General features: G+C 43.4%; 1 protein-coding gene across 1 annotated transcript in view; it reads left to right on the forward strand.

Annotated features, from left to right (window-relative positions):
* Window positions 1–22,561, forward strand: part of LOC141091338 (retinol dehydrogenase 7-like) — a 38,759-nt gene that overhangs the window by 15,754 nt on the left and 444 nt on the right. Inside the window, exons 3-6 of the mRNA XM_073576870.1 lie at window positions 1,118–1,312; window positions 5,372–5,705; window positions 7,816–8,074; window positions 10,107–10,273. Coding sequence (XP_073432971.1) covers window positions 1,280–1,312; window positions 5,372–5,705; window positions 7,816–8,074; window positions 10,107–10,273 — 793 coding nt within the window. The 5' untranslated portion in view covers window positions 1,118–1,279. The remainder of the gene's footprint in view (window positions 1–1,117; window positions 1,313–5,371; window positions 5,706–7,815; window positions 8,075–10,106; window positions 10,274–22,561) is intronic.

The raw sequence follows: 22,561 nt of genomic DNA on the forward strand, positions 1-22,561 counted from the left end.
TGCGGTGTCTCTGACAGAAAGACATGGCAAAGCAGGCAAGGCAGAGAACACCAGAAGGACTACAAGTCCAAGCATGACAAGGACAAAACATGGCACAATGGACAAACACAAGACAAGGCATGAGACAAGAGGCAGAGTACAAGCACAGAGCGTGTGCAGAGACGCACTATAGAGCAGAGTGCAGGGGCACAGAATACAGGGAGCGACAGAGCAGACCAAGCAGCCATGCAGGGAAGCAACATGATACTCAGGCCCCGACCATAGGAAGGGGCGGTCTGATATAGGGCATTAGCACCTGCACTACCGGGTCAGGACCAGGGAAGGACTTCTGGTTCAGATTCTCCAGGGTCATAGAGAGCGTTGCTAGAACAGACTGGGCTGGACCATAGAGAAGGTCACATGATCAGGGGCTCCAGGAATATAGAGGATTGCAGAATCAGAGCAGAGACGGATGGTTACCTACCAACAGCGTGCAGCCATGAGGTAAGGCGCACGTGCACACTGCTCCAGGCATCCTGCAGCACAACGGTCACGAGGTGCGTGTGCACACTGCTTCCAGGGATCTTGCAGCATGAGACATAACGGGCACGAGAATTCAGTGCACGTGCACACTGCTCCAGGGGTCATGCAGCATAACAGACATGGCTAGCAGGACAGGCATTATGGACATGGCGGGCATGACAGTACCCCCCTCCTTAAGCCCCCTCTTACCGGGGCTGGAAGAGAACGAAAAAAAAAATTCTTCGGCTAAATCCAGAGTTTTAGTACAAGCCACTCCTAACACGTTGATCCACCATCTTGAAATGGACACCTGCACCGGTCCAGATACAGGAGTCGCAGACGAAGACACGGGAATCCAGTGGGGAGGACTGCGAGTAGACAAGGAAGTCTTCTTTCTCTGGCTGCCACAATTTTCCAAGCGAGTTCGGAGGACATGGGCCGGGTCTGATTCTTCATCAGAACAGTGGTCGACGGTACCGCCATTTTCAAAGCGAGTTCGGAGGACATAGGCCAGGTCTGAATCTTCATCAGAACAGTGGCCGAGATACCAGCAGAGTCCATGGCCTGAGTATTCTGTGACAAGTGTCAGCTTACGCCGAGTCGTTTTTCTTTATAGAGCGGACCCTCTGGGCCGTGGCACCCACCCACCTAGGGCGAGCTGACCTTGTGAGAAACCACCCCCTATACAGGGAGTGTCAGGGGCAAGACCAAGGTGGTGAGCCACCACGACTGCTGGCACCAGACGGCCGGCTCAATAAAGACACAATGTGAGTGTCTGATGACCAGGGACGAGCAGGAAACAAGACAAGACGTAAGTTCAAGGTATCTTCATTAAGGCAAATTCAGAATAACATCAGGTGCAAAACGTGATAACAGGCAAAACACAGCAAGGTGCGTGCGAGGGCACGCCAAGGTCCATGGCATGGTATGTGCCAGGTGGCACGCCTGGGTACAGGCAAGGGCTCAATGGCATCGGACTCTGGACAGCTGGCAACGATCGACATGATCAGGACATCAGGCTGCGGACATCAGCTCCAGACATCAGGCCGCAGTCGTCAGACTTACGATCTCTGGCAGCAATCGGCAAGTTCCAGGCATCCGGCAGGCAAACCAGGGTTCAGGCAAGGAGGCACGACAGATCTCCAGACATGGTGCGTGTTAGGGAACATGCCGAGGTCCAAGGCAAGGTTCCAGGCAGGATGCATGCTAGAGGCACACCAGGGTCCAGGGCAAGGTGCAAGGCAAGGTGCATGTGTAGGGGACATGCCAGGGTTCAAAGTTCAACATGCAAGACAGGGTGCGTGTATAGAGACACGCCAGAGTTCAAGGTCCAATGCAAGGTCCTGCGCATGCCGAGGGACATGCCAGGGTCAGGGTACAAGGCAGAGTCTTGTGCGTGCAGAGAGGCACGCCAGGGTCAGGGTTCAAGGCAGAGTCCTGCGCGTGCAGAGAGACACGCCAGGGTAAGAGTTCAAGGCAGAGTCCTCCGCATGCAGAGGGCATGCCAGGGTCAGGGTTCAAGGCACAGTCCTGCGCGTGCAGAGAGACACGCCAGGGTCAGAGTTCAAGGCAGAGTCCTGCGCGTGCAGAGGGCATGCCAGGGTCAGGCTTCAAAGCAGAGTCCTGCACGTGCAGAGGGGCACATCAGGGTCAGGGTACAGTCTAGGACCTGTGCGTGCTAGAGGGCACGACAGGGTACATGGTTAGACCTGCACGTACTTTTACAGAAGCACGGGGAGGTATGCCACGGGGCAGGCGAGGGCCTGCACGTGCTAAGAGGAGCATGCAGAGCACAGTGCAGAGACAGCGTGGGTGCAAGGAAGCACAGAGAGCACGACTGGGCACTGGCTAACTGGTCGGACTGCAGCACAAACAGGCGGGCAAGACTCCAGCGAACCCGACTGGAGCATAGCAGGCGACACAGCTGTCACTGACCGACGAGCACGGCTAAGGCACAAGCAGGCGGGCACGGCTGAGGCACAAACAGGAGGCTAGGAATGCCAGGCGCATGCAAAGGGCACACGAAGAAACTATCATGATCCCAATGCAGGTTTTTGAGCTGCACACCGGGGGTTAATGTCTGGAGCTTTGTGCAGGTTTTGACCTGCACACTTGGGGTTAATGATTGTGGCCTCTTTCTGGTTCTGGGAGAGCTTCATAAACCTCTGGGTAGCTTCAATCCCTGCCAGTTATACTTTTGCCTTTGGTCTAGTGTGCTGACCCCCGTGTGCCTGTTTATTGCTATAGGTTGTTTATATGGTTCTGACCCGATTCTGTTTCCCGTTGTGAGTTTGCCTGTTGATTTTGTACTGCGTTATTATCTGTGTATGACCCATTGCCTGTGACCTGATTACTCTCTGCTCGCCCCTCTTGTACCTTGCAGCTATCTGTGTATGACTCATTGCCTGTGACCTGACTACTCTCTGCTCACCCCTCTGCTACCTTGCAGCTATCTCTGTGTGTGACTCATTGGCTACGTCCTGACTATTCTCCCTGTCTATGCCCCTTGGTAACTTTGTCTCACAGTTACTCTGCGAGGAATTGTCTTGCAGCTCCTAGCTCTGTGGAGTTTAAGCCACACCTCTAGCAGTCACGTGCTTCAGGCCCTGCAGCTCTGAAGTACGCGTCTATTCGGTTGCTGCCCGCTCCACAGGTAGCTTTGAGCACGCTTTCGCTTACTCGGGGCACGCGCACTGGCTCAGTGAGCAAGTTCAGTGCGGTGTCTCTGACAGAAACAAGGCAAGGCAAAGCAAGAAACAAGGCAAGGCTAGAAAGAGTACGGAACAAGGAGCGGAACGTAGGCAGAAACACAGAGTCAGGTCAGAGCGAGAACGAGCTAGCAGCGGAGCGTAGGCCGAAGCCCAGAGCCGGGTCAAGGGAGAACCTTGAGACTAGCAAAGACAGAGAACATAGGAAGGACCACAAGGCAAAGCATAGCAAAGGCTAGACATGGCAAAGCAGGCAAGGCAGAGAACACCAGAAGGATTACAAGTCCAAGCATGACAAGGACAAAACATGGCACAATGGACAAACACAAGACAAGGCACGAGGCAAGAGGCAGAGTACAAGCACAGAGCATGTGCAGAGACGCACTACAGAGCAGAGTGCAGGGGCACAGAATACAGGGAGCGACAGAGCAGACCAAGCAGCCATGCAGGGAAGCAATACGATACTCAGGCCCCGACCATAGGAAGGGGCAGGGAAGGACTTCCGGTTCAGGTCCTCCAGGGTCATAGAGAGCGTTGCTAGAACAAACTGGGCTGGACCATAGAGAAGGTCACTTGATCAGGGGCTCCAGGAATACAGAGGATTGCAGAATCAGACAGTGCTGGAACATAGGAAAGGTCACATGATCAGGGGCTCCAGGAATACAGAGGATTGCAGAATCAGAGCAGAGACGGATGGTTACCTAGCAACGGTGTGCAGTCATGAGGTAAGGAGCACGTGCACACTGCTCCATGCATCTTGCAGCACAACTGTCACGAGGTGCGTGTGCACACTGCTTCCAGGGATCTTGCAGCATGAGACATAACGGGCACGAGAATTCAGTGCACGTGCACACTGCTCCAGGGGTCATGCGGCATAACAGACATGGCTAGCATGACAGGCATAACGGACATGGCGGGCATGACAGGCATAACGGACATGGCGGGCATGACATGGAGGCTTCGGAGTGCTGTTCATAACTTGTTAACAGTGGTGGGGTTCCCCGGCTGTTTTCCTGACAGTTTCCTAACATAAATCATTTTACTGAATGGATCGAAAATTGGGATAGGAAGGGAAAGATTAGCTCTTTGGTGTGGACTAGGTTATGCATTATGGTTGTACATGTACCCTATCCTCTTTATTATTTCCCATTCCTTGGATGAACATGATAGACATGTGTCTTTTTGTCAACCATAGTTACTCACTGGTATACAGTGATTTTGGTGTCAACGATGTCTGAACGATTTTATATTAAGTTTATGGTGTGGATTAAGAAAATTACTTCAGTTTTGCCAAGATGGCTCTAGTTTCTGAGTTAAATAATAGTTTATTAATTAGAGTAGAATTTTGGTTTCAAAAAGTTTTTTATATCATTGCAAGCTGACAAATTGAAATACAAGATAATTATATGAGATACAGTATTTCATTACCTAAGATACTGTTAGGCTATGTGCCCACATAGCAATTCTGAAGCAGAATAAACCTGAGCAGAATCGCACACCCTGCTCCCGGGAAAATGCATACGTTTTTTGACGCGCTTTTGTAAGCGTTTGTCAAGCGTTTTTGTAAGCGTTTTCCTAAGCGTTTTTGCCCATATAATTGATGGTATGCAGAATCGCGTGCGATTCCGCAAAATTAATGAACATGCTGTGTTTTTGATCGCTAAGCATTTCTGCAGCGGTTAAAAACGCGTCATTGGCACAACATGTGCGTTTTTCATTATAAATCAATTGGATGCTTTTCTTAAGCGTTTCTCCAGCAGAATCGCTTGTCAAAAAGCGCTGCAGAAACGCTTAAAAAACGCTACATGGGCACACAGCCTTAAAGAGCTAAAAGACCAACAGGCAAAAAGCTGTGGCATTTGCCATCACACACAAGTTGGTTTGGGAGAATGCATTATTTTCATGGATAAATTATCTCAAAAGATAGAACCAATTCAGCAAAAGTAATGGGATTTTAGAATTTAACACCCTCAAAATATCTTAAATCCATTCAAAAAACTTTGGCACCTGAATTTTATTTTGTAGACCTGTGTTGGGTGAGTAGACTTCATAATTTTGACAAAAGCTCCATATTTTAGCTGTTACTTGGAATTATGTTTTTTTTCAGTATTGCTTAGTTACTTGTAAATAAAACTCACGTTCAATTGTTGATCCCATTGCAGGTTAAAATTGCATCTCCCATCATGTGGCTCCTTCTGTTGGTGGTGTTTGTCCTGATCTTCTTGTACAGATGGCATAGACAAAGTCTGATCCTGGAAAATCTCAGTGACAAATACGTCTTCATCACTGGATGTGACACTGGATTCGGAAACCTACTGGCAAAGCAGTTAGATAAGCGTGGAATGAAGGTCCTGGCTGCCTGTCTGACCAATGAAGGGGCAGAGAACCTAAAGAAAGAGACCTCCAGTAGACTACAAGCAATAATACTGGATGTTACCGACAGCAAAAGTGTAAGCGCTGCTGCTGAAAAGGTGGCGGCTACAGTTGGAAGTAACGGTAATCTGTTATTTTTCCATTTTTCTTTAAAAGGATAAAAGGGTTGTCTAGGAGTAGAGCAAAGGTTTCTCTTTTTTCTTTCTTTTTTTTATAGAAATGGTGACACATCTGCTGCTTCCTTTTTTAGTCCTGGAAAATCATCTTAGTCCTGTTGATTTTCTCATAATATTTGTAATTGTATTATGGAGCAGTAGACTGGCATACACATTTCTGACTGGCTCGTTTACCGCTGTCAACCAGGTATGTGATTACTGAAAATTTGTACAAAAATTAAATCTGGTTTCTAGAAGAGATGAGCAAATCTTTTGAAACTCGAATTTCAATTTCTTAGGAAACACAAAATTAAAATGGGGATATTAAACTGTCTTCTTTGTTTGCAGTGCATCAAGAATAAAAAAGAAAAAAAACTGGTGTTATTAAGGTGCTGTACGATGCATTTTTCAGCTCAATCTGCTCACAGTTACATTGACTCTGCAGGTCCAGCACCTACCTGTAACTTAAATATTTGTATTGTCATTCACAGACTATCACTACCATCTTCATTTTTTTTCTGCAGTAGTACACTACAGTATATATCTTAATCAGGTTTAGGCATTTTTTTATCCCTATGAGGAATGTGTTGTGTGCTTTTGAGAAAGTCCATGTGGCCATGCCTGATGTTATAAGTCCACTCTCTGTCTAAGGCCACATGCACACATTCAGTATTTGGTGAGTTTTTCACCCCAGTACTTGTAAGCCAAAACCAGGAGTGGGCGAAAAATGCAGAAGTGGTGCAAATGTTTCTCTTATGCTTTTGCTCTGACTGTTCCCATTCCTGGTTTTTACTGAGGTAAAAAACTCACCAAATACTCAGTGTGCACTTGGCCTAAGGGTACATACCCATATGTGAGAAAAATGGATGAGTGCCATGCGAGTGTCATGAGAGTACAATGCGATTCTCACACCTAGCATCCGATTTACATCTGAGTGCAGTGTGATTGCTATCCGATTGCAATGTGATTTTAACATGAGCCTTTACATACAGCAGTTCTCTGTCATTTACACTTTGCTTTTCTAACAAAATACTCGTCAAAACACATACACAGATAGATAGATAGATAGATAGATAGATAGATAGATAGATAGATAAATAATAGGAAAAATAAAGCAGCACAAAAAAGAAGAAAAAGAGAAAATCAGGTGCAAGGCCCCCAAGGCAAATACCAAACCTTAATAGGAGTCCAAAAGAATTAGAGGCAGCACACCATTCATGATGAAAAATGGAGCTATTTAATTAGCCCAAAGTGGCGAGAAAGGTCTATATTGTTAGGACCGAAACGTCACCACTTTGGGCTGATTAAATAGCTTCATTTTTCATCATGAATGGTGTGCTGCCTCTGATTCTTTTGGATCCCTATTAGATAGATAGATAGATAGATAGATAGATAGATGATAGATAGATAGATGATAGATAGATAGATAGATAGATAGATAGATAGATAGAAAAGCCAGCAATTTGTATGCGCGTACAGTAAAATCACGTATATATACAGTAAATATATATATATGTCTGTTAGGAACGGCGGAACACACTAAATAAAAATAATAATAAAGTGCGTTCGCCGCTCAGGGTCCACCGTGCAGTAGGTGATATAACCGCTGCTAAGTGGTGGCAGGATTCAGGCACAGATTTACAGCAGAGCTGATAGCACTATGAGCTGCAGATATGTTTGTAATGAGCAAAGTTCAGCTCTGCTGTACTGTGTTAATAATAATCAGGCACAGCTCTGCAGTGAGATTAGGAGAACAGACTATCAGTCGTTATGTCTCACACTGGTAACAGCCCCTTTCACTCTCAGGGAGATCTGTGCCCTGCCCAGGGATCTTCACTGCTCAATTACATATAAAGAAAAAGGCGAATTTTTATGCAATAAAACATCCCATTACAGGTATTAATGTATCAATTTATTGAACTCTATGACCTGCATGCTCATGTAGATAGCTTGTGAGGGTGGATCCGACCGACAGATTTGTTTTAAGCTTGGAGACAAGTAAGATATTCCCAAAAAGACATTCAAATTCTTTTTTTATTGTAAAGATTTTTTGTCATTGTTTTTTTTCTACATTGCAGGCCTCTGGGGCTTAGTTAATAATGCAGGATATGGCTTTGCTATGGGGCCCAATGAATGGCAAAAAAAGGAAGATTTTCTCAAGGTTCTGAATGTGAATTTGATTGGTATGGTGGATGTGACTTTACATCTACTTCCCCTTTTAAGAAAAGCCAAAGGACGCATTGTTAACGTATCTAGCATTATGGGAAGACTGTCCTATGTTGGTGGAGGATATTGCCTGTCAAAGTTTGGTGTTCAGGCTTTCTCTGATAGTTTAAGGTAAGTTTGAAAAATTGTGTCAAACACCTAACATTGATAAGAATAGTGCATATGGCTGCTAATATGCCCTGCTTTACATCTTGCATCATATTCATTTAAGCACATACACTGGATATAACAATTCTACACACCCCTGCTTAAATGAAAGGTTTTTGTCATGTAAACATATCATGCCAAGAAGAATCATTTCAGAACTTTTTCAACATTTAATTTCACCCATAATCTGTATAATTCCATTGAGAAACAAACAGAAATCATTTTGAAGGGGAAAATAAAGACAATAAAACGAAAATAATGTAGTTGCATGTGTTAACATCCTGTTATAATTGGATATGTACTTGTGTTCAGAATTTGTCAATCACATTTAAACTCATGTTAAATTGTAATCAGTTACAATTATCAGTCAATTTTACATTAGATCTATGAGGTGTCTGCTAAAATTATGAATAGGAATTTCACTTTTTTCAATAACTCTAGGCGTGGCTCCGAAATAAAAAAAAAAAAAAAAAAAGAAAAGCTTTGCCAGAAGAAGATCAAAGTTTTGGAGTGGCTCAGCCAGAGACCAGAACTGAATCCAATTGGTATTCTGTTGGATGACTTGAAGAGTGCGCTGTACACAGGAGATACCCTCGCAATCAGATTTGGAGTATTACTGCAAGCAAGAATAGTCAAAAATTGCCAATTGTAGAAGACTCATGGTCAGCGCCGGACTGGCCATCTGGCAATTCTGGCAAATGCCAGAAGGGCTGGGTCTGGTCGTGGGCTGCCTTGTCTGCTACGTTGCTAACAGAATCGGTGTTCTCAAGACACCCATACTGTTAAGAGTTGTGACAGAGCACCAAGTCGCTGACTCAGTCACTTACCTCAGCAGGCCATGGGTATCATTGGAAATATTGGTCTCGTAGTAAATCTTCCTTTCCTTCATCCAGGGTAATGTTAGTAATATATCCCATCTGGTGCTTGGGGACAGAGACAACATGGGCCTGTGCGATTGCAAATGCCAGGGCTGAATTTCAGCCCCAGTACGTACATGCTCATGCTGACGGACTCCTACTCAAAAAGACTGAATGCTGTCATTAGTTCAGAGACTGCTTCAACAAAATATTAGTGCGTATTTATGAAACCACATTATTTTTGTGCTTTATTATACTTTTTCTACCCGACAAAATTTTAGTTTGCTCTTCCATTGAATTGTAAAGATTATAGGTAGTGATGAGCAAGTACACTCATTGCTTGGGTTTTCCGAGTATTTTGGCGTGCTCAGAGATTTAGTTTGTGTCGACGCAGCTGCATGATTTTTGGCTGCTGGACAGGCTGAATACATGTGGGGAATGCCTATTTGTTAGGGAATTCCCACATGTATTCAGGCTGTCTAGCAGCCACAAATCATGCAGCTGCTTCGACACAAACTAAATCTCCGAGCACGCCAAAATACTCGGAGGACACCCGAGCATGCTCACGAAAACCCGAGCAATGAGTATACTCGCTTGTCACTAATTATAGGCATTATTAAAGGTGGAAAAAGTTCTGAAATGATTTAATTCTTCTTGGTATGTTTTTTTTTACATGACAAAAACCTGGCGTAAGGTGTGTAGACTTTTTAAATCCACTGTATGTAATAGTTATATGAGGGGTCAAGACGTGCCATGGTTTGAAGTTTTTAGCATTCTCATGCCATCCACGTGGAGGCCGAAGTGCTTACGGCATCTTGAATAACGTGGGAAAGCTGGAAAGATCAGTCAGGTGATCCAGTAGACCATCTGCTACCACCTGGTTCTTTTTGCATTCTCTCATCTGGAACCCAATGGAGAAAGATGAGAAAGACCTGAGAGATTTGCAGTTGTTACTGGGTCTATTTAGTTTTCAACATAACTTTTTCCTCCCTACCCTGTGTGGATAAGATGGACGACAGGCCAAAGTTGTTTTGCCAATATGAGAGGAACCTACACAATATTAACCAGTTCGTTTTTAAATTATGCTTGTAAATGGATCAGCATATTAACTATAAAAATGTTGTTCCTTTAATCGACAGGAGGGAACTATGTGACTTTGGAGTAAAGGTCTCTATAGTAGAACCAGGTGGTTTCCAAACAATGATGGTGCTCTCAACTGATGGTCATGTAAATAACTTAAAGCGTCTCTGGGGAAATCTCCCCACAGAAATTAAAGAGGACTATGGCAAGCAATACTATGAGCAATGTAAGTTCCATGTATCATAAAACATTAGTTACAAAATCTGGTAAAATTAGAAAGAGATGATAGGGATCCAAGAAACAAGATATACTTTAAAATATCACTTTAATTTTGCCAAACATGAAGGTAATAAATAACATGGACTGTGTTAACATATGTATTGAATTCCTTGGTAAAAACCTCCATAGTAGCATTCATCACATCTGATGAAAAAAATAGATTTATCCTTCTAGTCAAAATGACGAATAGGTCATACATAGACCCCATTAATTCAATAGGGTTCATCAGGTGATGTTGATTTTGATCATAAGCTGAATCTGTCACTGGAAAATAATATGCAGATTTAACAGAGATACTGTATACAGTCATGGCCGAAAGTGTTGGAACCCTTGAAATTGTTCCAGAAAATTAAATACTTTTCCCAGAAAATTCTTGCAATTATGTGTCTTGCTATACACATGTTTATTTGAGTGTAATGGAACAACACTAAAACAGATAAACAAGACAAATTGGACATCCAAAACCCTAAAAAATGGGCAGGACAAAATTGTTGGCACCTTCAACTTCATATTTGGTTGCACCCCTTTGGAGTAAATAACTGCAATCAATATCTTCCACCCCTTAATAACCACCAATATGTCTTTTTACTCACCTGAGATATAAGAGAATAGCATCCCCATTCAGGTGACAATCTAGCAACTGTCGGCTGTACACTGTAGCTGACAACTTGCTGTATCAGTCACGGTCAGTGTTGGCACCGACCATATCTGTTTAAACCCTTAAATGCTGCTGTCAATAGTGAACACATCATATAAATGGTTAACAGAGTGTGGCGGCTTCCTCTTTAAGCCTGATGTCCTTATGTTTGCCATGGCAATTCATGGGCAAATAGCAGCATTAGAGTCTATCTGCTATAGGGACCTGTTCTGAAGTTAGCAACATTTAGGTGGTAAAAATACACTTTTTCATTGCTTTCATGACACTTTGCATTAATTCCTGAAAATCACTTGAAGAGTAAATAAACTACCTGACAGCAGTTTTCAGTATGTTGAAGGGTGCTGTTTTTAAAATGGTATTACTTTTGGGGGTTTTCCAATACATAGGACCCACAAAGTCACTTCAAACCTGGATAAGTCCCTCAAAAAAATAAGTTTTGTAAATTTCCTTGAAAAAATGAAAAATTACTGCTACATTTTTAAACCTCCTGAAATGCTAACAAAATAAAATAACATATTACAAATAGTGCTGAAGTAAAACAGACATATGGCAAATATTTATTTTCTGTGGTGTGACTGTTAGGCATCAGGATTATCCCACTGCGTGGGATAGATCCCAAGCATTATCTGTTACTGTGGTCTCTCATTTGGGTCCTGCTGCTGCGATTGCTGCTCAGCTCAGACTTCGGTCCCAGTGTCTTGCTCAGGCTCGTGGTATACATTTGGTTACTGCTGGCTCTACAGCCAAGTCTATAGTAATTAGTGGTGTACAGGTGCAGCCTTGCGCTCTGGCGTCTAAGTCCAGAAATCACCTTCCTGAGCATGTCCGTGATGTGGCATCTTCTTGTTGGTGGTCGGACATTAGCTGCTCTGGTGATGTGGCAGCTCCAGATTGGCCCGCGGGTGAGGCCCCGACCGACTGGGCATGAGTGTTTGGGGTGGAGCCTAGCATAAAAAAAGCTTTCAGCGGCGCACGCAGGGGCGCTAGTGTCACTTATGTTTGGTGTGTGTGGGTGGTTACTCTACCACTCTGTCTGCTGATTTGTGTGTCTGTCTATGCTCAAAGTCTGTACACGTTGGCAGGCAGGTAGCACACCTATGCGGTTTTGTATTCATGGCTCAACGCCTGAGTCTCTAGTCTGCTACATGCTTAGGGTGCCGGTCAGGCACAAGTTCAGTAGCGTCAGGACTGGGAAAACTAGCTGCTTGGCTTAGCATCTGTTTCATTCTTGTGTGAGGTTAGCACAGTTCAGTTACAGAGCAAGCTCGGCCTTTATGTCATACTTCTCTATGAAGGCAATAGGGTATTGTACTTGGCATCATAAGAGTTCTTTCTTTCGACTCAGCATCTGCTTCATTCGTTTGTACGGTTAGCACAGTTTAGTTGCAGAGCTAGCTCAATCCACGTGCTACCTTCCCTGTGAGGTTAACAGGGTATAGTACTTAGCATATTTAGTGCTTTACCTCTCTGTGAAGTAACAGAGCTTGGTACGTAGTGTTCTGATCCCACTGTGTGGCGTTAACACAGTGTGTGTAAGGGCTCATATTCACTTGCGAGAGACTCGCACGATTCTCGTGCAAGTCTCTCGCATCAAAACCTGGCACTGCTGCCGGCCCTGGGACCGGAGAGTGCGGCTACACGTATTTCTATGCAGCCGCACTCTCCGGTCCGAGTGGCGGCGGCAGTGCCAGTTTTTCATGCGAGAGACTAGCACGAGAATCGTGCGAGTCTCTCACAAGTGAGTATGAGCCCTAAGGGGAACGCTGGCTGTTTGTTCCATCATCTTTCTCACTAGCAGCAGGTTACATCTCTGCACGGTAGAACCCGGGTTGCGATTGCACTTTATTTTATATTTTTTATTTCGTGCAATCCGCCAACTTTAACAGTGACTATCTGAATTAAATGGCTAATCATTCAAAGTTTGAAAATTGCAAATTTTTTTTACATACAAATTTCTGATATTTTTTATAAATAAACAAAACATATCGACCTAAATTTACCATTATCATAAATTTTAATGTGCATGAAAAAAACAGTCTCAAAATCACTGGGAATTGATGAAGCATTCCAGAGTTATTAACACATAGAGTGATATTGCTCAGTTTTTAAAAAATTTAGACCTGTCACTAAGGTTTTAAAATTTATTCACCATCTTAACAATTTTCTATTATCAAACAAACGAACCACTGGCAGAGTGGTTACGGTTGAGAGTACGGAATAGGAATATTATCAATATGCGTCGTTTACAACTTACAATCCTGCAACCTTGCCGACATGTTTAACCATAGACTATGAGAGTTAACCATCATAAAACTTTTACTACAGAAAACTGCTAGCCCCTGATGATCATGGCAGTTACTATTCATGATGAAACGCATAGGGCTTAGGTAATTACTAAGTGCAGGGAGTGAAACCAACTTTGTTTTTATCACCACCCAGAGATGATCACTGGCTTGGTACTTAAGGCTAGTTTCACACTAGTGTTTAATCGACGCAGCGCACGGCGCCGTAAAGCCCCGCCCCCTGCCAGCTCCCTGCCCGCCCCACCCGGTCATCGCCGCCTACTATCGCACATGGAAGCTTGCGATCTGCGCACCCTATCTTTAGCATAGGGTGTGCAGATCGTGCGCTGGCCGTGCGCTAGTAGGATTTTGGCGTGCGCTGCGCACTTTTGAAGGTGCGCCCGTGCGCGCCGAAATGCAGCATGCTGCGTTCGGCGCGCACCTTCAAAAGTGGGCAGCGCATGCCAAAATCCTACTAGCGCACGATCTGCGCACCCTATGCTAAAGATAGGGTGCGCAGATCGCAAGCGTCCATGTGCGATAGTAGGCGGCGATGACCGGATGGGGCGGGCAGGGAGCCGGATGGGGGCGGGGCTTAGCGGCGCCATGCGCTGCGTCGATTAAACGCTAGTGTGAAACTAGCCTAAGAGATGGGAGAGCAAAAAGAGCATTGCTAATAGCCTTCCTATCCACAGAGGTTTAGCGCTGTATAACTAGAATATCTGAAAAATCAAAGCATAATAGCACTTCATATATAGAAAAATCCAAAGTAATACATCACTGCTGATAACATACAATCAGCGTAATAGTTATAAAGCTTGTGGATATTGAATAATATCCAAGTTACCAGCACAAGAGCACTTTATAAAGAATCCGTAGTAATACACCACTGCTGATAACATAAAATCAGCATGATGGATTAAAAGCTTGTGGATATTGAATAATATATCCCATATACCACAGCTGCAGCCTATGAATAGTGATAATGTTTCTGGGTCCACACCTGCAATTAGAATAGCTCCACTGGTGGATTGAGTGTAATGAAACACTTTTGAGGACATTGAATAGTGTCCCAAATAAGACCGTTGTAAACCACGGATATTGATAGCATCCCTATTCCACACTCACAACTGTAATCACTCTGCCATTGGTTCGTTTGTTTCATAATAGAAATTTGTTAAGACGGTGAATAAGTTTCAGGCTGTGTGCCCACGTAGCGATTTTTAAGCGTTTTTGCCGCGATTTTCGGCGCGAAAACGCAGCGAAAACGTTTAAAAATCGTGTACAGAACGCCTCCCATGCATTCCTATGGCATTCCGCACATGCTGTGCTAATGCTGCGCTTTTTTCCGCGGCGGAATCGCATCGCGGAAAATATCGCAGCATGGTCATTTTGTGTGGAATCGCAAAGAATTGCCGCGATTCCGCACCCATAGGAATGCATGAGAATCGCTTACTTCCCGCATGTGGCAATGCCCACCATGCGGGAAGTTAAGCGTCTCATGTGTGGTTGGTACCCATGGTGTGGAGGAGAGGAGACTGTCCTCCAGGCCCTGGGTACCATACCCCTGTAAAAAAAGAATAAAAAATAAAAAAAATCGGGGTATATTTACCTTCCGGCATCATGCGCTGCATTCCCAGCCTCAGCGTTCCCAGTAATGCCTTGCGGTAAGGTCCTGTAATGACGTAGTCTCGCGTGACTCTAGCGGTCTCGCGAGATCGCTATAGCAACTCGAGACCAACGTTATCACAGGTCTCGCAAGGCATTACTGGGAACGCTGAGGCCCGGGATGGCAGCGCGGGACGTCGGAAGGTAAATATACCCCGATTTTTTTAGCATTTTAACATTCTATCTTTTACTATTGATGTCGCATAGGCAGCCTCAATAGTAAAAAGCTGCTCACACTTGTCAAACACTATGTTTGACGAGTGTGACCAACCTGTCAATCACTTTCCAAGCGATGCTTCAAATCGCTTGGAAAGTGCTTGAATATCGCACGTGAAAATCGCGGCAAAATCGCGATCATAATCGCGGTGAAATCGCGCAGGAAAAAACGCGCGATTTCTGGGAAGGAGTACGGTTTTTAGTGTCCGGAATAAAACGCTACGTGGGCACATAGCCTCAATCTTAGGAATAATCATTAAAAGATAAATTTTAACATTTATTTCTCCAATTGGATTAGTCAGTGAAATTTTATTATTTGTCATTGGGGACATTTTCTTATCACTGAAATGGTGAATTTGCAATCAATATCTTTCTATAACCATCAACAATCTTTTTGTAAGACTCAACTGGAATTTTGGACCACTCTTATTTTGCAAACTGCTCCAGGTCTTCATATTTGAAGGGTGCCTTCTCCAATAGCAAATATAAATCTCTCCACAGTTGCTCAATGGGATTTAAATCAGAGCTCTCCAGCGCTTTGTTTCCATCCATTTCCGGGAGCTTCTTGACGTCTGTTTGAGGGTCATTGTTCTCCTGGAAGACCTATGACCTTGGACGTAACCACAGCTTTCTGACACTGGGTACTACACTGCAAACCAAAATCCTTTGGTAATTTTGAGATTTTATGATGCTTTACACACCAACAAGGCACCCTGTGCCAGAGGCAGCAAGTCATCCGGAAATGGATGGAAACAAAGTGTAGAGAGTTCTGAAGTGGCCAGCATTGAGTGAGGATCTACAGTTGAATCAGAAGATTACATACATTATATAAAAAGGCACATGCATGTTTTTCTCAGTATCTGACATGAAATCAGAATAAACCTTTCCCATTTTAGGTCAGTTAGGATTACCATAATTAATACATATTTTTTAGACTATAAGATACACTTTTTTCCCTTCTTATAGTCTGGATGAACTTACAGTGGGTTCTTAAAATATTCAGACCCCTTTAAATTTTTCACTCTTTGTTTCATTGCAGCCATTTGGTAAATGCAAAAAAAATTCATTTTTTTTCTCATTAATGTACACTCTGCACCCCATCTTGACTGAAAAAAACAGAAATGTAGACATTTTTACAAATTTATTAAAAAAGAAAAACTGGACTATCACATTGTTATACTGTAAGTATTCAGGCCCTTTGCTCAGATACTCATATTTAAGTCACATACTGTCCATTTTCTTGTGATCCTCCTTGAGATGGTTATACTCCTTCATTGGAGTCCAGCTGTTTCTAATTAAACTGATGGGACTTGATTTGTAAATGCACACACCTGTGTATATAAGACCTCACAGCTCACAGTGCATATTAGACCAAATGAGAATCAAGAGGTCAAAGGAACTGGCCAGGAGCTCAGGGACAGAATTGTGGCAAAACACAGATCAGGCCAAGGTTACAAAAGAATTTCTGCACTGGTCAAGGTTCCTAAGAGCACAGTGGCCTCCATAATCCTTAAATGGAAGAAGTTTGGGACCACCAGAAGTCTTCCTAGCCCTGGCCATCCAGCCAAACTGAGCAATCGTGGGAGAAGAGTCTTGGTAAGTGAGGTAAAGAAGAACCCCAAGATCACTGTGGCTGAGCACCACAGATGCAGTAGGGAGATGGGAGAAAGTTCCACAAAGTCAATTATTACTACAGCACTCCACCAGTCGAGCCTTTATGGCAGGGTGGCACGACGGAAGCCTCTCCTGAGTGCCAGACATATGAAAGCCCGCATAGAGTTTTCTAAAAAGCACATGAAGGACTCCCAGACTATGAGAAATAACATTATCTGGTCTGATGAGACCATGATAGAACTTTTTGGTGATAATTGTAAGTGGTATGTGTGGAGAAAAGCAGGCACTGCTCATCACCTTGAATATAAATTGAATATAAATACCCCAAAAACAGGAAAAAATGGTGAAGGGCTAAACTCACTGAACTATACAAAGTGAATAGAATCTCATGCCGGAACTATTAAGCACAACAAGAGATGGAGATAGAGTTTTTCAAAGCTCAAATACAATTTATTTAAATAGCGATAAACAGAGCATGAATGCTAATAGGTTGCAGCAGACGTAAACATGAGTAATAATGCAACACCTTAAAAATGTAATTATTTGTATGCAGCAAAAACAGTTAATTAACAAATATAGAGCGTAATGGGAGGCAAACCCACCCAGTAAAAGGTAATATACATTCCCAAAAAGAAGGGAGTTACATACAATGAATACCAGGGTGGGATACCTCCTGTAAAGTGCAAAAGTGCTTCTGTACTAATAAGCCCGAAGGGCATGTAGTTTGAATAAATGTAATGAAAACTGCCTGTGCGCAAAACCAAAACTAAATACTAAGGCTGCGTGAACAAATAACACTTACATGTGAAGTGAACGCTGCTGTCAGACTGCTGTCAGACTGCTCATCACCTGCCCAACACAATTCCAACGGTGAAACATGGTGATGGCAGCATGATGCTATGGGGGCTTTTTTCAGCTGCAGGGACAGGATGACTGGTTGCAATTGAAGGAAACAAGAATGCGGCCAAGTACAGAGATATCCTGGAAGAAAACCTCTTCCAGAGTGCTCTGGACCTCAGACTTGGCTGAAGGGTCACCTTCCAACAAGACAATGACCCTAAGCTCACAGCTAAAATAACAAAGGAGTGGCTTCAGAACAAATCTGTGACCATTCTTGACTAGCCCAGCCAAAGCCCTGATCTAAAGCCAATTGAGCATCTCTGGAAAGGCCTTGAAAATGGCTGTCCACCAACATTCACCATCCAATCTGACTGGAGAGGATCTGCAAGGAAGAATGGCAGAGGATCCCCAAATACAGGTGTGAAAAACTTGTTGCATCATCCCCAGGAAGACTCATGGATGTACTAGCTCAAAAGGGTGCTTCTGCTCAATACTGAGCAAAGGGTCTAAATACTTATGACCATGTGATATTTCAGTTCTTCTTTTTTAATAAATTTGCAAAAATTTCTACATTTCTGTTTTTTTCAGTCAAGATGGGGTGCAGAGTGTACATTAATGAGAAAAAAGTTTAACTTTTTTGAATTTACCAAATGGCTGCAATGAAACTAAAAGTGAAAAATTTAAAGGGGTCTGAATACTTTCAGTACCCATAATACCAGGAGTCTCATCCCAGGTTGATGTGCGGCAGTTTCAGAGATGCTCAGTGGTGCGGAGGCTCTGCTGACATTTTGTGAAATCTCGGAGCCCTCCCACATCCATCACAGGCTGGTGTGCAGCAGTTTTGGAGATGCTCGGTGGTGCTCCAGGGTTTCACAAAATGTTGGCTGTAATGTTTTGGCCCCCAGGAAAATGTCCACTGGAGGCGGCTCATGTGTAGATCGAGATCTCGGGAGACGAGATCTCGGTGCAGAGTTCTCATTCTGCGCATGCGCCGCCTCCGATGGCCATTTTCCTGGAGACCACAGTATTACAGCAATGGAAAGTGCAAAGGGGCTCTAGGCTTTCACAAAATGTCGGCGGAGTCACCGCCCAACTAAGCATCTCCAAAACTGCCATGCACCAGCCTGGGATGGACGTGTGGGGCTCCGCAATTTCATAAAATGTCAGTGGAGCCTCCACACCACCAAGCATCTGAGAAACTGCCGCGTACCATCCTGGCATGGATGTGGGGGGGCTCTGGGCTTTTACAAAATGGCAGAACCCCCCCACCACCGAACCTGCCGCACTAGCCTGGGTTGAGTCATATCACCAATGAGCCAGACCACTGAACACCTCTTGTGACCCAGCTCCACCAGTGCTCCCGATCAAACCCTACCCCGGTAAGCTGAATTCTAACTGTAAGATGGACCCTTATTTGACACATTTTTTCTCCTATTTTTCTTCTTAAAATTTGGGGTGCGTCTTATAGTCCAGTGTGTCTTATAGTCCGAAAAATATGGTACTACTTGCCAATTGCCAGTATAATGAGAGAGAATGTTTTAAGGCATTTTTATTACTTACTGCAAAGTCAAAAGTTTACATACATTTCATAAGAATTTGGTACCATTGCCCTTAATCTGAATAACTTTGGTCAAATGTTTGGGATATCCTTCCAGAAGCTTCTCACAATAATTGGTTGGAATTTGGTACCATTCCTCCTGACAAAACTGGTGTAACTGATGCAGGTTTGTAGGTCGCCTTGCTCGCATCTACCTTTTCTGCTTTGCCTAAAAATTTTCAATAGGATTGAGATCAGGGCTTTGTGATGGTGGCCACTCCAAAACATTGACTTTGTTTTTCTTAAGCCACTTTGTTACCATTATAGCAGTATACTTGTGGTAATTGTCCATTTGGAAGACCCATTTCCGCCCAAGCTTTAACTTCTAGGCTGGTGTCTTCAGATGTTGCTTCAGTATTGCCACATAAGCTTCTTTCCTCATGATGCCATCTATTTTGTGAAGTGCAACAGTCCCTCCTGCAGCAAAACAACCCCACAACATGATCCTGCGGTGTTCTTAGGCTTCCAAGCTTCTCCTTTTCCTCCAAGTGTAATGATGGTCAATATGCCCAAAAAGTTCAATTTTAGTTTCATCAGACCACAGGACATGTCTCCAAAAATTAAGGTCTTTATTCATGTGTGCATTTGTAAACATTAATCTGTTTTTTTTTTGTTTCTTTTGGAGTAATGGCTTCTTCCTAGCAGAGTGGTCTTTCAGGCCATGTTGATACAGTACTCATTTCACTGTGGATAACAACACAATCTTACTAGCTTCTGCCATCTTCACAAGGTCTTTTGCTTTTGTCTTTGGGTTGATATGCACATGTTGGACCAAAACATGTTCATCTCTGGGACACAGAACCCATCTCCTTCCTGAGCTGTATGATGGATGGACATTCCTTTTTTCTTTGCACTTGCATATAATTGTTTGTACAGATGAATGAGGCACCTTCAGATATTCTGAAATTTTCCCCAAAGATGAGCCAGACTTGTGCAAGTCCACAGTTCTCTTCCAGATATCTTGACTGATTTCTTGAGACTTTCCCATGATGCTATACAAAGAAGCAATGTGTTTCAGGTGTGCATTAAAATACATCCACAGGTGTGGTGTGTCTCTAATTAACTCAGATGTTGCCAAAAAAACCTTTCAAACACATGACATCATTATATGGGCAGTCCAGAATTTTTTAAAGGCAAAGTAGTCTTAGTGTATGTAAACTTTTGACTTTGAAGTAATAAAACTGCCTTAAAATATTCTCTCTCTCATTATTCTGACATTTGGCAAATATTAATAATTATGGCAATCCTAATTGACCTAAAACGGGAAAGATTTATTCTGATTTCATGACAGATATGGAGAAAAACATGCATATTGCATATGTGTCTTTTTATATAGTGTATGCAAACTTCTGGTTTCAACTGTAAATCCCATTGAAATCTTAAAATTGCTGTTGGGAAAAGTCACTCTTCAAATATGAGAGACCTGGAGCAGTTTGCAAAAGAATAGTGATCCAAAATTCCAGATCAGAGGTGTAAGAAGCTTGTTGATGATTACAGAAAGCAGTTGATTACAGTTATTTATTTCAAAAGTTGTGCAACCAAATATTAAGTTGAGTTTGCCAACAATTTTGTTCAGACCATTTTTGGTGTTTTGTGTGAAATTATGTCAAATTTGCCCTTTTTCTGTTTTTTTGTGTTGTTCCAATACACACAAAGGGAATAAACATGTGTACAACAAAACATCTGTAACTGAAATAATTTCCTGGAGAAATACTTCATTTTCTACAACAATTTCACGGGTGCCAACACTTTCGGCCATGACTGTAAGTAGCTGAGTAATCACTGGGAACAGAGAACACCTGAAGGTAGCTCAGCAATCTCATATTGGATGGACAAGCTGTCACTCAAAATACAGACAGCTTAGCATGCCCCAACAGTAGATTGGACGACTGAGCTATCAGTTAGTACATCCAAGGCAGACAGGTGCCAACAATTTTGTCTGGACCATTTTTTACATTTTGTGTGAAATTATGTCCAATTTTCCTGTTTTCTGTTTTTTTTGTGTTGCTCCTATACACACAAAGAAAATAAATATGTGTATAATAAAACATGTGTAATTGGGAAAAATACTTCATTTTCTGGAACAATTTAAAGGGTGCCAACACTTTCGGCCATGACTTCAGGCCCAGGGCCTGTGATACCTGTGACGTGCGTTCTTACATTTGCACAGTGATCTTCTGATGTGTGTGCTGTGATGTTATGTCTGCACAACATTGCTTATTGTATGCAGGAATAGGATGGTACTTACAGTCAAGTGTTCGGGAAAAATGTAAATGTTACCAGTGGTAAAATAAAAAGCAAAAAAAAAAACAGTGCTCCCCTACTGGCACTTACCGGGGTCCAGCAAATCTCACCCCATGGTCTTCATTTACTCTAGCAGGTAGTAGTTACCATTCAAATATGCAGAAGGACCGCTAGGACCTGTGATTGATTGCCATGGTCAGGTGTTTTCAATAGCGCGTCATCAGTGACATTGAAGTGCTGCTGAAGACACTAACCATGGCAGCTAGTCAAAGGTCCCAGTGGTTCTCCTGCAGCTTTGAACAGTGACTGCTTCCTGCAGGAATAAACGAAGACCACAGGGGGGAATGCAATGAATCTTGACAAGTGATAGTAGGTGAGTACTGCTTTGCTTTTTACTTTTAGGCTGGGGTCACAATAGCGATTAAAACGGTCGAATGCAATGCGATAAAAAATCGCATTGCATTCGAACCCATGTTATTCTATGGGGCAGCTCACATCATGCGATTTTTTATCGCATCCGATCCTCGGACCGAGACAATCGCAGCATGCTGCGATTGTCACCGATTTTCGGATCGGATTCCCCAATGCAAGTCTATGGATGCGATAAAAAAAATCGCATGGAAAACGCACCACACGTGTGACTTGCGATTAAAATCGCAAGACTTTTCCAGGTCTACAGGATAGAGCATCAGGCATTGGCATTGGATGTCAATTTGATGCCTAGATGCGAATAAAATCGGTTCATCGCCGGAAAATGGGATGACAGACGGATATCTGGCCAAGAAACCTTTGTGTGATTTCGTACCGTTAAAATCTGACCGATTTTTTTTAGTGGTTGTGTGTGACTCCAGCCTTATGTTACCAATCCACCTGTATAATGTAAATGATGTCTGACATCCCATTTAACCTTTTAATGACAAGTGCAGTATGGGAGCTGAGCCCACACCATTCTTGGCAGATAACAGCAGTGTTTTTCAGCCATCAACTGATAGGAGCTCTGCCAGTGGCTGTTAATCAGTTTCTCATGCTTTTAAAGTCACATTTACAGCACGCAGTCCAGGGGGGGAGGGGTGCGCTGTCATCATTGTTTGTAAGGTTTTACAATAAGCTCCCATC

This window comes from Dendrobates tinctorius, unplaced genomic scaffold (genome assembly GCF_039654945.1).
Source record: "Dendrobates tinctorius isolate UK_male_01 unplaced genomic scaffold, ASM3965494v1 ptg000051l, whole genome shotgun sequence".
Classification (NCBI taxonomy): Eukaryota; Metazoa; Chordata; class Amphibia; order Anura; family Dendrobatidae; genus Dendrobates; species Dendrobates tinctorius.